The 16,534-nt window shown below is 38.6% G+C and overlaps 1 protein-coding gene across 1 annotated transcript; it reads left to right on the top strand.

Moving 5' to 3' along the window:
- Positions 1–5,476: 5,476 nt before the first annotated feature.
- prkcda (protein kinase C, delta a) lies at positions 5,477–16,314 on the top strand. Its single transcript, XM_026927117.3, has 18 exons — positions 5,477–5,782; positions 8,844–8,972; positions 9,075–9,274; positions 9,350–9,416; positions 11,003–11,162; positions 11,386–11,417; positions 11,498–11,583; positions 11,665–11,794; positions 11,875–11,975; positions 12,602–12,689; positions 12,773–12,903; positions 13,082–13,255; positions 13,377–13,468; positions 13,564–13,626; positions 14,491–14,629; positions 14,751–14,939; positions 15,105–15,233; positions 15,329–16,314. The coding sequence occupies exons 2-18, from the start codon at positions 8,864–8,866 to the stop codon at positions 15,485–15,487; spliced, it is 2,049 nt and encodes a 682-aa protein (XP_026782918.1). The 5' UTR covers positions 5,477–5,782; positions 8,844–8,863; the 3' UTR covers positions 15,488–16,314.
- The last annotated feature ends 220 nt before the right edge of the window (positions 16,315–16,534 follow it).

Raw genomic sequence — 16,534 nt, 5'->3', positions numbered from 1 at the left:
GTTGGAGGCTGTATGGTTTCAGTCTGACTTCCTTTGACCTTTTAGTGCAGAAACTAAGGCAGGTTTAAATATCAGTCTGGGTTACAACATTATTCAGAGTTAAAGGCTAACTTTAGCTGTATGTGTTTTTCTTAGCAGTGGTTTTTCCCCAATGCACATTTTCAGACCATGTCTTTGACGTCTTCTTCGTCAGATATAGAGCGCACTTAGAGGATACAGGATTGGTGAGGGGTGGTGTTTGCAACGCTACTGAATGACGCAAATAGCACTTTTATTCCTATTATGTAATACAATTGGCACATGAAGTGGGACTATTCACAGCTCTATACTGTAGTGTCCTGTGCAACCTGTGGGTGGCAGAACACCATAAAACCAAACCCACTTCAGTAAAAGTGTTTCTCTATATGACACATTGCTATGATCATCCATGTGTAAGGTTATAATAGTAACTTGCACTGGCAGTCTTCTTGTGTCTATGCACGTTATTTATGTAATGGCATTCTTTAATTAAACATCTGTACAGAAAGTAATTAAAAAAGACTATTTAAAAGAAGAAAAACTGGGAGTGTGAGGAGAGGCGGGGCAGTGCTGTCCTGTTTCCTAGTTCCCATGAGACTATCTGACCCAGAATGAAGGGATAAAAAGGGGGTGAGAGAAGAGAGTTTTTTTTCCTGAGTACCTGAAAGTTATGGACACCTTGCCCCAAATAAGGCACACATTCATCATTTTAACTCCCTCTCTACTTTCCACTTTTTCTCTCCTGCGTCACACTCTTATTCTGCTCAGTCTGTCTCCTCATTCCCTTCCAACCTCTCATCTTCTGCTCTGCCACATGCTCAGAGCTTAACTGTACTTCATGTGTGATTCATTATGTCACTGTTATGTGCTCAGCAATAAGAATCACATTTTAATGCTTCGATACTACAGTTTTAATTAGGTCACGCAGATAACATGCATGCATTTATTGTATAAACCAAGAATTTGAACTACACTGTTGAATGTTTGTTTAAACTTGAGATTAACTCTGTATTTTACTGCTTTCCACTCCTGCTGCATCTATAAGCAAATGCTGTACAAAGTCAAATGTGCCATTGCACTCAATTTGTAGTAACCAGCCATTTAAGTGTATGGCTGTATTAGTGTATTAGATACTGGGCCATTTGACTATCATTACCTCAGGTAATATAATATAATATAATATAATATAATATAATATAATATAAAAAAGTGGAAAAGCAATGCAAAAATGTATAAATTGTGTCATTCATTAGGGGGAAATCACCAGCCCTCAACAATCCTGGACCATCTAAGTGGGAAGATATTTTTGACAAAGAGAACGGCAAAGACATGGTCTGGGGAAAAAAAAAAACAGTGCTAAGGACAATGCATCCATTTTCCACAAATGCATGCAGCCTGAATAATGTTGTAACCTGAACTGCTATTTGAACCTGCCTTAGTTCCTGTGATAAAAGGTCAGAGGAAATCATGTAAAAGTCTGATTGAAACCGTATATTATTAATTTATTCATGAGTAACCATTTTATCCTGGTTGCATTGGATCTGGAGCCTGTTATTCAGCATGTGGTGGAAATACACTATAGAGTTGATGCCCATCCATCACAGGACACAATGCAAATGCATTTACACACTCATTCACAAAAAGGGCTGATTTAGAACAGCCAATCCACCTATCATCATTTTTTTTGGGACGTAGGAGGAAACCAGAGAACCTGGAGGAAACAAATGCAGACAATATATCTGTTGGTTGTATACTGATTAGGATCAATATACAAAAATCAGTCAATTTCTATATAGACTCAATATCAGATTAACAACTTTGTCATAAAGTTGCTAACATATGGTATGTGTTTCATTATGAAATGCTAGCAAGACAAGACTTGCGTGGAAAGAAAAATATATAAATATACTAAAACCTAAATTCCAATTCTTCATATTGTATCTTTTTAATATCTATGTTTTACATTTAATCTGCTAAAAGCTTGCATGTACAGTAAAAGTTTTGTAACTCATGACCAGGTAGCATGTTTACCTTAAGTAGGCAATTGAAAAAAATAATGAAGAAAATTTGTCTCTAGCCACCAACTATTTCTATTTCATTTCTGTTCTTTTCTGAGCCCTGAGAAGCCATAAAACAAACAAGTGCATGAACTCCATTTCAAATCTGCTATTTATGCTAATTACGTGAGAACATTAGCAGGGAAATGTTAATGACTCTGTGGCTCTTATAGTTCTATGAACAGTACTCAAGAACAAAAAAAAATAGACTTATATAAATATCATGAGAATAACAGTATCTGACTACAAAAGCAAAAAAGGCTTGTATTTTACTAGATATGTTGCATATGTAAATGTCAAGGAGGACAGGTCAATATATTTCACTTCCAATATAGAACCTATAAATATAGAACTTATAAAACTTTGTGCATGATAGAAAAATACAAGCATTTGGGAGTGTATGTGTGGTATGTACACTTGTGCATGCATGATGTGCAAGTATGTAAACTGAGAGGCATGTATGCACTTACAAGGCAAATGAGTTATGACAGAGTTAAATAAATGGAGGAGAAATGGACAGAGTGTATATGAGTACGAAAGAGAGACAGAGACAGAGAGATAGAGAGAGAGAGAGTCAAAAAAGGAAAAAAGGGAGGGCAGTATTGTCAGAATGACATTGTCCTGGCATTTCTGGGTCTTTAAAGTGCCTTATGTTCCTCTGCATTGCAGTATAGAGGGTAGGGTGTGCATTTTTTTCTACAAGTAAAACCCATTTGTTCCTCTATTCAGATGGCAGTGTCACACTGTTAGTTAATGTTATATGTAGGTACACCACACTACATGCATATGAGTAATGGTTGGGTTTTTGTAACACCACACCCAGGTAGAGCTGAGACCTAACACCTGACCTGATTTCAGATGAATAAAGGTTATGACACAAATCAAATTACATCATTTATTTAAACCCTTTTAATACTCCAAATGTCTTAACTGCCCTCCAAATAGCCTAGCATCCTGTCATACTAAGTCTATGCAACTGGAATACGGATGTAATTTTGAAGGTTTTTTTTTTTTCCAGTCCTATGTGGAGACATCAACAGTTCTACTGAATGGTGGAAAGCCTTCAAAGTTACATATTTTTAACCTACCTTACTGCATGTAGCCATTTTCTGTTTTATGAACATTCTGAGGTTTTCCTTCTAGTCATGTTACCCGATGTCTGACTCATGCACAAACCAATGTTTTTTTCCAGGCTAGTTTGCCCTGACCCCTGGATAAATCTGCAACTGCCTGTGGCTCAGTTTCAGCCTGCACATAAACACAGCAGATCTTTAATGCCAGTCAGTTGTAGGTGACAAACATGCAACACTTTTTTTCTTAAGAGACACTAACCTAATTTGGATTAGTTTAACCTAAAAAGTCACATGAACTTTCCATATGAAATTCATATGTGTGTTTAGACATTTCACATGTAAGGTTTCCACACATTTTTACATGTATTGCATGTTTTTATTTTCACATGTAATTTATACACATTATTACATCCTTTTCATGTGTGAGTTTTTTTAGGTGATGTTGAAATGCACTTTCATATGTTTTTTCATGTGATCACGTTATTCACCTAATCATGAGCGAAACACTCATGTGAAAATTACATATGTATTCGATTTCTCTGTAAAGGGTTCATGCATGGCCTGCTAAACACCTAGTCTAGATGAGTTTAAAAAGAGTTCATGCTTGCAAAGCCTCAACTTTATTCTTAAAATCTACTCTATTACAGACCTCTATTTGAGTCTTCTTTCGGCTTTCCTGAACCCTCTTTGGCTTTGAGCTGAGGAACTCGTTCTTGTCCTCATTTGGAGCAGCAGAGAAGGGGAGCTGGCTTCTTGTGTTAAGCATGCACAACATCAGAGACATCATCACTCATCAGCCCTGCACAGAATGTTTAGAGAATACGCCAAACTGTCTGTTGATGAATATGTGTTCAAGTTAGTGTAACACTCTAACACTCAACATTTTACTAGGTATATTATATTAAACCCAGGTTTCCTTAAGAGCTGCCTATCATCATTTTCTTGTATGTGAATGGTTCCAGGACCATTTGAACCCAGGCATGGTTTGGACTCAATTTCAAGTTTTACAAACATGTGATGTTGCACAGCTTGCTCAGAGCAGACATCTACATCAGTTTAAATGTTCATAAAGATGCTGTCAGAGTTGTCATGTTTGTGTATTGTTTAATTCCAGTCATACTGTTTTCTATTAAAAGCAAAACAGTGTGTGAGTTATTTAATACAATGTTGCTGGTTCAGCTGGGGAGCAGTTTTGAAAGCCAAAGCAGCCCCCTTACCACCCCCAGTCCTGCGCCAAATATCTGAAGCACACACACACTCTCACAGATTGCGCTTTGCTCACCCACACACTCAAATCTAGGCCATACACTCCGGCACTGTGGACATGCAGGGACTAAATCAGGACAAGGCTGCTCACACACAGTAAAAGGAGCAGTTTTACGGCAACAAAATTACTCACTAAACTGATATTCTTTTTAATCAGTCAAGTGGACAGAGAGAATGTGTTCATATACATTGTAAAACAATTCTCCGTCCAGACACTTTAAGCAAAGCAAACTCCATCAGGGTGTCAATCTTTAAGCCCAGCTTTGAAAATATTAATGATACTACAAAGTACATCACTCACTGCCCTTCATGTTCTCAATGAAGAGGTCATGAGCATGCACCTACATACACATTTCCATGATTCAGTGGCGTGTCAAGGTTTTAAGACATGCGGTGGGGACAAAAGGAGGAGAGGACTTTAAGGGGCTGCACCATATATATATATATATATATATATATATATATATATATACACACACACATATATATATATATATATATATATATATATGTAGAGAGAGAGAGAGAGAGAGGGTGGGGGGGTTCATATTAGGGATTTAAATCAGCATGACCTTGATATCATTAGTTAAGTCTGCATAGGGGTCATTGCCAGGGGTCCTTGGTTCGACTTGGGCTAGCTTGGGCTAATGACCGAGTTTTTGTGGATGTTCTCCCCACACTCTCCGTCAGTGTGGATTTCCTCTGGGTTCTCTGGTTTTCTCCCACCTTCCAAAAACATGCTGGTGATATAAAGCAAAATAAAACAGTATAAAGCAACTACTGAAAGTGAGGGAGTCAGCTGTTGGAGATCAGAGATGGGACGGAGACTTATTTTAATTATCAAAAAAGAGCAGGACTACAGGTGTGTTAGTGTAGCAGCTAGTCTTAGTGTAGTCTGTGCATGGGCGTGGCCACATGGGTGGCAGCTGCCACCCTAAAATATGCGGCAGCTGCCACCCCTATGTGGCCACGACCATGTGGCCACGCCCATGTGGCCACCCGCATGTGGTCACGCCCACGCGACCACGCCCATGCACAGACCACTTGCACACCTGTAGTCTCGCTTTTTTTAAAATCGAAAACCGGCTGCAGGAAAGATCAAAGAAAATGACATAAGGGAAACCACGTCCAAAACCACATATTAGCATACAAAGTAGTGTGTCAAAGTTGTACATCACCTATAGTTTGCATACTCTTTACTGCACAGTGGTGTGCGGTTTAGGACGCAGCCACAGAAAGAGCGCGAGCACCTGGGCGACGTCACTCCGCCCCACTTCGTCCTCGAGCGAGCTGCACTTCTTCCAGCGCACAACGAGAAAACAGGCGGAGGGGAGCGAGGAAGAGAAAAGCCTCTCTTTTGGAAGAGAGGTAAGTCAGACCAGAAATGTCATGGTCGCTTTTGAATTCTACAGGTTTTCTGATAATGTAATGATGTTTGGAGTGCGGAATTTTGTCCTCTTTCTCTCTGAGTGAAGGCTGTAAGCTTTCCCTGTCTTCAAGGATTTGTTCCTCAGAGCCGAGTCGCAGTTTATGTGTGTCTTCAGCTGGGCTAAACTATATACATGTAAACACAATGAGTCTTTTTTTTTTTTTTAAACATTTAAAGAATTGGCTTAAAGTTTTTAACTCTTTCAGAGCCATGCCAGACAAATTTGTGGCGCCTAGAAATAGAAAAGTGCTCAGGTCATTTTGCTCCCTCCATGAAGAGTGAGCTGGCTCTGAGAGTGCCATTTGCCTAGAAACTCTTTTGTCCTGGTTTTTTTTTCCCAGCCTGAACTGTACAAACCTAAACTGCACTTTTAACAGGTACTATACATTTAGAAATCATTCAGATTTTCAAATTGCATCTGAATCACACCAGAACACCTGTTTTTCACTCATTTTGTCATACATGGACCAGAGTGTGGACATGAAAAGTTTAGGTGCATAATATATATAAACAGTTTGTAAACATTTCAAACAGAAAAGGACAGATTATTATTAATATCGGGACTAATCGAAGTTTATGGTGGAAAGATAGATGAGCCGTATTAGACCCAGTACTGTTTACAGCTTTGATCCTGTAGCTTGCAGCTGATATGAACGAACAGGCTGTAATAAACTGGTGGATGCTTTGCTGCTGCACCTCTAACTTCTCCTCCAACACCACTCACTACAATCTGTATGATTGCCTTGATGTTCGGTTGCTGTGGAAGTCAACATCCTGTTGCTGTGGTTGTGTCTCACATCACCGTAGTATCAGTGCGAACAAGGCTACTTCCTCTGTACTTTCTCATACACACACATTCTCTCACATACACACCAGTTCATTTCGTAAACAGAAATATCATTCATTCCTATACTCACATCCACAATAAACATTTTGAGCTGTCACGGTTTTATAATATGATCACAGTTTTGCTTTGGAAATGTTTCATTTTTGTGCATAGTTACCTAGGTATCATTAGACATGTGACTTGGAAATGAATCTCAGCAGATGTCGCATTTGGGACACCTTTCAGCTGCATCATACATCAGCAGTTGCTCTCTAGCATCTCAGCTTTTCAACAGTGTTAGTGATTGTATTAAAGCTGACTACATTAACACATATACACATTAAGGATTTTTCCACGAAGTTACTCATGAGACCTCTGAAGTTGTATTGCAATGGAGGGCAGTTGAAATGACTTCTGGCAATGTAGGAATGCATCCACTGCTTAATAATTTGCATTTGCACACTCTTAGGGAAAAAATTTGGTTCTTGGGTTTGTTCCTCTAGGGAACCTAAAGACAGCATTTTTATTTCAGAGAGGTTTTTAAAAGCCGCAACTCCTTAACTCATCACACCATCCTGTTGTTGATTATTTTTCTATAACAGCACACCGTGTAATGTTTTATTCCTTACATATCACCCAGTCGTCTGCATAGATCTACTCCTATATGCTAGCCTTGCCTTTGGCTCCCAGGCTAATGTCACTTTTTTTTTTTTTTTTTGCGCTCTGTACGCTAATACAGTTGATTAAATCGTCCCAGGTCCAATAATGAACACAGTTTAATATAAAACTTTTTTTCCTCATGCATCCATAACCATACAATTATCTGAACATACAAAATCTCCTTATTGCAGTGTTTCGTAGTTCCTCACTGTGATGTTATAATCAAGAGCTGTATAGTAGGCAAAAGTACTGAAGTGCCAGCTGCTGTTTGGGACACTGCTCAGGACACGAGTCACGCTTCTCCTTATTGCATGTAGGATTTTGTTGTTCTGTTTGACCTGTGTGTAGGCAGGTGTAGTCTCTTAAGAGCTGAGAATATGCACACATGGAACAGTTTGGATTTATGAGTTTGGTATTGAGTAAGAAGTTGGGAACAAACACACAAACTAAGCACTTGTGTAGCTCACCATCGGAATTCTCACCTATAAACATCCTTGGATTCTCCATCACACACACACACACACACGCGCGCGCGCTATATATTTGTGTACTTTTTGTCTGTATATACCGTAAGGTGTTCCAAAAATATCATTCTTTCCCTTTTGTATGGGAATGTTTGAGCACAGAAATGCAACATGATAACCACACCTGCCTACACAATGCCTTTCGTTTTTTTTTTCGCTGTGTTGCATTCCATCTCACACACACACACACACACACCCACACCTCCACATGCATAGAAACACACTACTCCTTCACACATTCTCATTCACTAGAATGTTGTCTATCCTCTGAAGTCAAATATCCTAAAATAGGTGATGATTTGTGTGTTTGTGTGTGTGTCGGTGTGTGTGCTTTTAAATTTTCTCACACGCTGACTCTGGTTTAAGAATGCATTGCAAATCCCTAGAAGCGTGAATATAGGATTGTAATGTTATAGCTTGCTTTAGGTATGGAGTTCAGTGTGTTTGGACATGTCCCTGGATAAACATCTGTAGGAATGTGTGCAGGAATGGGTGGGTGTGTATCTTACCTACCTAAATGTAGACTGGGTTTTCCACTTTCAAGATACGTGCTAAATGATATCTAATTCTGTTTTAACTCATACACCATATGACATATACATGGCAATGCCCAGCTCGGTTCTGTACTGTTACAGTGTAGTCCCTGATCCAGGCCATAGTCCTCTGAAGAATGCAGCAGTGTGTGTGTTTGTGTGTGTGTGTGTGTATGTGTAAAAGTAACTTAACAGTGAAGACAATCCCAAGCCTTCCTTTCTACATATGCCATATATTAAGTTTGGAGACAGAACAAACTGCCACTTTCTTCTTTCAGGATGCTGATCAGTCACTATAGGTATTGTTAGTGCATTGTTTAACTGCAGTGTGGGTATGGTGTGGTAGCTACTATGATGATTGTCCAAGTAGTCCTCTGCAAGTGGGTGTTTTCTTAGAGGAAGTGAGTTGTGAAAGTTGTACACTTGTTAAGCATCAGTTTGTGTTACTTGTTCACAGGCTGTGTGCGAGAGGTCACCATGGCCCCCTTCCTGAGGATCACCTTTAACGCCTATGAATTAGGCGTCCTCCCCCCGGTGGCTGAAGCGCCATTCTGTGCAGTCAAGCTTAAGGAGTCGCTCAGCACAGGTGAGTGTATGAGTGTGTATGTGTGAATGTTAGTTATGGGTGGGTTTCTGTCCTCTCATACATGCAGTCTTGATCTCTCTCTCTCTCTCTCTCTCTTGCTAGACCGAGGGAAGACCCTGATTCAGAGGAAGCCTACCATGTTTCCTGCATGGCGCGCCAGTTTCGATGCACATATTTATGAAGGACGCGTGCTCCAGGTTCTGCTTATGCGCACTGCTGATGAGCCATTAGCAGAAGTCACACTCGGTGTATCTGTTCTAGCAGAGCGGTGCAAGAAAGCCAGTGGCCGTTCAGAGTTTTGGGTATGTATGCATGCGCATGTGTGTGTTTCAAAGTGTGTATAGAGGTATATTTTAACCCATTCTGTCCATCTTCAGGTTGATCTGCAGCCTTCAGGAAAAGTGATGATGGCTGTTCAGTATTTCCTGGAAGATACGGACACAGGTGAGCTTTATGTATATTCTCATTCTGTCACTTTTCCTCTCTTATATGCAAACAGAAACACAAAATGAGTGCATTTACATGCACGTGGGTCCGCATGAAGCAAATCTAATAATCTACTGTCTTGTAGTAGGTTAGATGCAAGCAATTACATTTTACCATAGTGAATCGTATCATCTCTAGTTTTCAAAATTAGCCAGCGAGGAAGTGGAGAAGTAATAAGCACTATATGATTTATTTTAACATACACAGTATACAGCTGAGTCCTGAAAGATTGCTTCACTGGTTTCTGAGTGAAAAAAGGAAAATGTACCACTATTTTGCAATTTATCTACTAAAATAATAAAAATATTAAAATATAAATGAGCTGTGGGTGTAACCTGCAACAAGCCAACAAAACAGGGAAAAAATTAACAGAAAAAACTGTTTAAAAGAAACCAAAAACATGGAGTCGAAGTCATAACCTGTTGTTCTCTAGACCCTCTTAGGACAAGGTGGCGTAAGACATTTGGCCCAGTTTTAAAAGATATGTCAGGAAGGATGAGGGAAAATTGGCAAGCAATCTGGTAGTTAGAACAAAGATGTTAGAAAGAATTGAATATTAAAATGTTTCGAATCCTAAAGCCGCTTATTAAGATAAGAAAGAAGTTAGAGGCACTTATAAAAGCCAAAGGTGGGCATACATTGGTTTAAGAATGCATTGCATCCCCCCCCCCCCCCCCCCCCCCCATTAATATATTACAGTTCACGTAAATACATTACACACCATTGACTATTGACTATTTTTGTTGCTTATGATTATGAAAAAATCTGCAAAACTTAAACCTTAACAAATGTCTGTAGATGGCTCTTTTTTTTTTCTTTTTTTTTTTTTTTTTTATTTGCAGTCATCTGTATTTTTAATTCATTATTAATATATTTATTATTGGTTCATTGCCTCTAGGTTACTAATTGCTTACAGCTCGGTTGCTAAGTCTCAGCATATTGGACAGTGTGTAATGGGTGGTGTGGGGCCAGATGTCTAAAAAGTGTTGTTTCTCATGAATGTTTTCATTAATCATGTCTGAACACCTTTCTCCTATACCAGTCTTTCTTGCTTGGTCTTTATTCTGTGGAATTTCTCTGTGCATTTCCAATCTGTAGATAGACTTAACATTCATCACTTCTTGTTTCAACATCACAGTGTTTCAAATGAAAACAGAAATCAGGTTGTTTTCTTTCTATATCACAGTGGGTTGGAAAGACCTCAAATTGTTGCTAGCTGTGTGGTTTCTTTCGTTGCAGAAACCCCATTAGGTTAACTATCATTCTTTATCAAGATGGCTGGGGTGAAAATAGATGGGGTCTGACAGCTGCACTCCAGGAAGAAGGAGGTGCCACACTGGCAGGAAATTATTAGCTTTGTGCAACATGACAGTGTCTGATTGATTCTGATCACTAGTTCAGATGAAAAGAGGAATTTGTTTTTTTTATGGCATTTCTATTAACACATGTAAAACCACTGTCCATGAATGTGTGCATCCTTTGTTCTTTCTCTACACGGTCTGTTTATTTGGTCCTTTTCACTTTCCCTTTTCTCTGCTACTCAGAGTCTCGTCAGTCGGTAGGGACAGAGGAAGAAGCCCCGACTCTAAATCGGCGTCGCGGGGCCATTAAACAGGCCAAAATTCACTTCATCAAAAACCATGAGTTCATCGCCACCTTCTTTAGACAACCCACTTTTTGCTCTGTGTGCAGAGACTTTGTCTGGTGAGGCTGTGTGTGTGGGTGTGTGTGTAAGAGACAGTGTGAAAGTGTGAGCGATCATACTGTAACAGTCAGAAAAGAGCATCTATGAAAATTTATTATTTACACTGCCTACCCATCAGGGAAAAGTAGAATGATATATAGTATGGTAGAATGATATAAAATATAAAACATAATAATGAGTATAATATAATGACATAATAATGAATTAACTGTCTTTTTTCAGGGGGTTGAACAAGCAAGGATACAAATGTAGACGTAAGTATTATTGCACACATTCTTTTCGGTAATCTATTATTATATATATTTTTTTACTTATAGTTCTTTTGTTTTCACAGAATGCAATGCAGCTATTCATAAGAAGTGTATTGATAAAATCATTGGCAGATGCACTGGTACAGCGGCCAACAGTCGGGACACTATGGTATGTGTAACATTTGCAGTCTGTTAGGTTTATCATTCCAGTTACATGGTGGTGTGTTTATATGTTTGGGTGTGTATTCAGTTTCAGAAGGAGCGCTTTAAAATTGACATGCCACACCGCTTTAAGACCTACAACTACATGAGCCCCACCTTTTGTGACCACTGTGGGAGTCTGTTGTGGGGTCTCGTCAAGCAGGGACTGAAGTGTGAGGGTGAGCGAAACATCATGAATTTGTGCATGTGTATGCATGTGTGTTTTTCTGAGAGATTCTGATTGTCACCATTTTCCCAGACTGTGCTATGAATGTGCATCATAAGTGCCAGACTAAAGTGGCCAACCTTTGTGGAATCAACCAGAAACTATTGGCTGAGGCTCTCACTCAAGTTGGCCAGGTGAGTGTGTGTGTTTGTGTGTGTTTATTGTTTAAAAAAGGTATTAAAATAAATGTTTTCAACTTAGTTTAATCTATATCTACAGCATTTCTAGTGTATGTGGCAATTCTAGCAATTTTGGACAAGAATTTCCATGTACTGGGAGAAGAACTGACACCATGTTGAACATAAAACTAATGAAAGACTAAGGGCAGGTGTTATGTAACACAATGTTACGGTAGTTTTTCATTTGCATCAGCATGTAATGCAAATTAAAATCTACAGCTATTACAGCCCAACAGTTATCTCATCTTAAAATGAGACAGACGAGTGAACATGTTTACAAAGTTTTATGCAACGTTCAAGCCTCAAAGCATTATTATAAAAGAAGTTATTATACAAATTATACAAATAATACTAAGTTATTATAATAATAAGTTATTATTTAAATTATACAAATTCACAATGCCATGGGCTATTTTGTGTAGAGTCATGATATGCAATCCCAATTACGTCTATTTCGGGTCTAGGCTGTAACACTTCAACTGAGGAAAGGTTCATGGGTGGGGGGATACTTAAGTCACTGTACATGTTTTGCATAAATGTTTATTCACTTCCCTAAATGCACATGTGTATTTTCCCCATAGAAGTCCACAAAGAGGTCTGAATCAAACACACAGGATACTGGAGTTTACGCTGGAGATTTCAACAAAAGCCCAGGACCTGATGTTAATGGTCAGTGTATGTGTGTAATAATTTATTATGGAAACAGTGAGTAACCTCGTGGAAATAATGATAATGATGATGATACTGTGTAGATGGTCCTCTATATGGCCGTCCCTGGGAAGGGTCAAGTCCTCACCCTCCATCTCGGATCACGCACCAAACACGCATCACAGCCGAGCAGTTCACCTTTCATAAAGTCCTGGGCAAGGGAAGCTTTGGCAAGGTATTGCCTCCCTACTGTATGTATCTCCGGATGTCTCTTATCCCTTCTCTCACCCTTCACTTTTATCAGTTTATTATACCTCTTTCCTGTTATTCACCAATTATTCCATTTCCCCTCCAGGAAGTGTATGTCTTTTGTCTATGCATATTTTTCATGCAGTGTCATGTATCTCTCTCAGGTGTTTTTGGCTGAGTTAAAGAACGGTGGGGAATGGTTTGCAGTGAAAGCCCTAAAGAAAGACGTAGTGTTGATAGATGATGATGTAGAATGCACCATGGTGGAAAAGCGGGTGCTGGCTCTTGCCTGGGATAATCCATTCCTTACACACCTCTACTCCACTTTTCAAACCAAGGTAACACACATATTAGATCCATCTTATATTAGTCCATATATCTCTTGCTGTGTATGCCACCTAGCATTGTTATTGTCATTCAGTAAGTACAATAAGGTTTACTGAACAATTTTTTTGTTAGGAGCACTTGTTCTTTGTGATGGAGTATCTGAATGGAGGAGACTTGATGTTCCATATACAGGAAAAAGGACGTTTTGACCTCTACAGAGCCACGTGAGACAAACACACAGACATTAGAAAAATATTCAGATAAAATCTTCTTTTGGTTGTAACAGGTCTAATATAGTATCTTCTTTCCTTCACTTTAGATTCTATGCAGCTGAAATTGTATGTGGACTACAGTTCCTGCATGGAAAAGGCATCATCTACAGGTACATCTGAAGAGTTTATTTCCCAAACGCAGTGTAATTCACAACAGTGTAAAACACATTGTTCAGAAATTGTGGTAATTAATGTTTTTTTTTTCTTTTAATAATCAAGCACAAGAATTTTATATCTTACTCTTAAAATTTCTTTAAGTACAGCCATGTGTAGGAACACACATTTATGCAAATATTTTGCTGACACATATTTGTCTAGAAACAAATTTTTAAACAACAGAATCCTGTAGTGAATGCATTTAGACATAAAAATAAACAGTGAATAGAAATGGAAAATATCAAATATCAAAGTGTCTTTTATATATAAAAAATTCTTATATAAAAAAATAGTATTCGATTAAAATGAAATAATATCCACAAAGGCTAATTACATTAATATTGTTAGGATATAAACAGCTTTCTGGGTCAAGTAGATTTAAAAGATTTCAATTCAGTAGTTAGGGTTAATGTTTCTCACTACACTGGATTGCCTCTCCCAAACTGACCTGCTTGATACTTTCACTTTCCCTCTTCCATGATAATCCTTTGAAGCATTTCATGTAGGTCTGCTTTAAACAAATTATCTCATCTAAAGATCCAATCATTATTTAACCTAATTAAATTAAACTGATAAAGGTTATAAATTTAGGGCTTTCACTGAGGGAGTTAGTGTGAACATGTTAGCTAAATAAAACTCAGCCAGGGCTGATGTAGCAAATTACATGTTTTGCAAAGAACTCGATAAATGAACATATTTGCTTGTACAGCTATAATTAAAACATATATGTAGTGACTCATGAGCATTTGGTTCCACTGATAAACATACAAGTTGAGTATTTGGATTATACACTACAGCATTTCCTTTCTCCTTCTTAGGGATCTGAAGCTGGATAATGTAATGCTAGATGGAGAGGGTCATATAAAGATTGCTGATTTTGGCATGTGTAAGGAGAACGTCTTTGGAGACAATTTTGCCACGACATTCTGTGGAACCCCAGACTACATTGCCCCTGAGGTATGAAAAAGGCACCAGGTGTTAAACTGTCTCCTGTTACAGTGTCACTTCGGGCTAAAGCCTCTGTGTGTGTGTGTGTGTGTGTGTGTGTGTGTGTGTGTGTGTGCGCGCGTGCGCGCAGATCTTATTAGGTCAGCAGTATTCATTCTCCGTGGACTGGTGGTCATTTGGTGTACTGGTGTACGAGATGCTGATTGGTCAGTCCCCATTCCATGGCGATGATGAGGATGAACTTTTTGAGTCAATCCGCATGGACACGCCTCATTACCCCCGCTGGATCACAGTGGAAACCAGAGACATGCTAGAGCGGGTACACACACACACACACACACAATTTGTAAACATGGAAGCTCATATTAATATATCAGACTGCTGTACTGGAAAGCATGGCGAAGTAAATTAAGTGATTAGATATGTTTAGTTAAAAAAGCAACATTGTTTCACATATTAATACTTTTTCCTTCTACATCTATAGCTGTTTGAGCGGGACCCTTCTCATCGTTTGGGTATTGTGGGTAATATCCGAGCTCATCCATTCTTTAAGACTGTTAACTGGTCTGCTTTAGAAAAGAGAGAAATTGAACCCCCTTTCCGGCCACAAGTGGTATGATCTGTATTTTATCACAAATATGGAGGCTAAAAAATTCTTTTCTTCCCCTCTTTATCACATATCTGATTCCTCTTGTTTCCTCTTTGCAGAAAGCCCCCAATGACTGCAGTAACTTTGACCGAGAGTTTTTAAATGAGAAGCCCCGCCTCTCTCAATGTGAGAAAAGTTTGATTGACTCAATGGACCAGAGCGCCTTTGCTGGCTTCTCATTCATTAATCCAAGAATGGAGCACCTCCTGCAGAAGTGACAGACGACACACACCTCCATCTCTTAGCATAGGAGGAAAAGGTCCAATACGATTATAACGTTGAAGTTTAAAGCCAATATTTTTCTGTCACAAACAGGTGAACAAGCTGTCCTTTCGCAGAATAAAGTTTTCAAATCATATATAGACTGCAACATGTTAGATAAATGAATTTTAAACACTGAAGCATTGCATCATGTTCTTTCATTAAGATAGGTGGTGTAGAGGTGATAACTAGACCTCCAAGTTAGGTATTCCATTTTTTGGCAAGGCCCTTTCAAGTCTATGTAGACTTAGTTTTATTCAATTAGTTCTTTTGTCAATAGTAACCCATTTATTACTGCATTAATGGTGTGCATAAACACTGATAATGTTTTTACAGAGATAAGGTTAGATGTTTGGATGAATAAAAAAGTAAATTGAAGGGGGGCAGAAAGAACAGCAGAGCATTTAGATTATTGTAAGTGAAGGTGTGCTTCTGAGGCTGTCTTGCGTTGATGTATAACATAGTGCTGTGAATTTGAACTTTATGTATATGCGCATATGGTGTATGTCATGTGCAAACATATTCAGTCCTTGTGTATGTGTGTATTATTAGGAATTAAGGAAATTAAACCATGGATTTTAATATGTATATTAATGAAGCATGTTTGCACAGATGTTTAACCTTAAAATAAGCATGAGTGTGAGTCTTATACTGTGCACTGTAAATTAAGAAGATGTACATATATCTGGTAGAGGTGCTCTTGGCTTGATGTATATGCATATTGTTGCGTTTAAGCTTTATTTATTATCTGCCATTAAACATGAGCACACGATCAAACTTGCAATGCTCTGTATTTACTGTGATTTGATTAGTCAGAGGTTGCTAAGGTTGGAGTGGTACTGGAGACTGGTACAGAAAACTGCATAGTGAGTCACCTGGCATGCCTGGTTACACGTTTCCATTATTTACTTTTACTTCTCATGCTAAAGTTGATAAGGTAACAAATTAACCCCATAATATATGCTTTATCCTGGTCAGAATCATGGAGAACCTGGAGCCAATCT

The sequence above is a fragment of the Pangasianodon hypophthalmus genome, chromosome 2 (genome assembly GCF_027358585.1).
Source record: "Pangasianodon hypophthalmus isolate fPanHyp1 chromosome 2, fPanHyp1.pri, whole genome shotgun sequence".
NCBI lineage: Eukaryota > Metazoa > Chordata > Actinopteri > Siluriformes > Pangasiidae > Pangasianodon > Pangasianodon hypophthalmus.
This window is presented reverse-complemented; position numbering and strand designations above follow the sequence as displayed.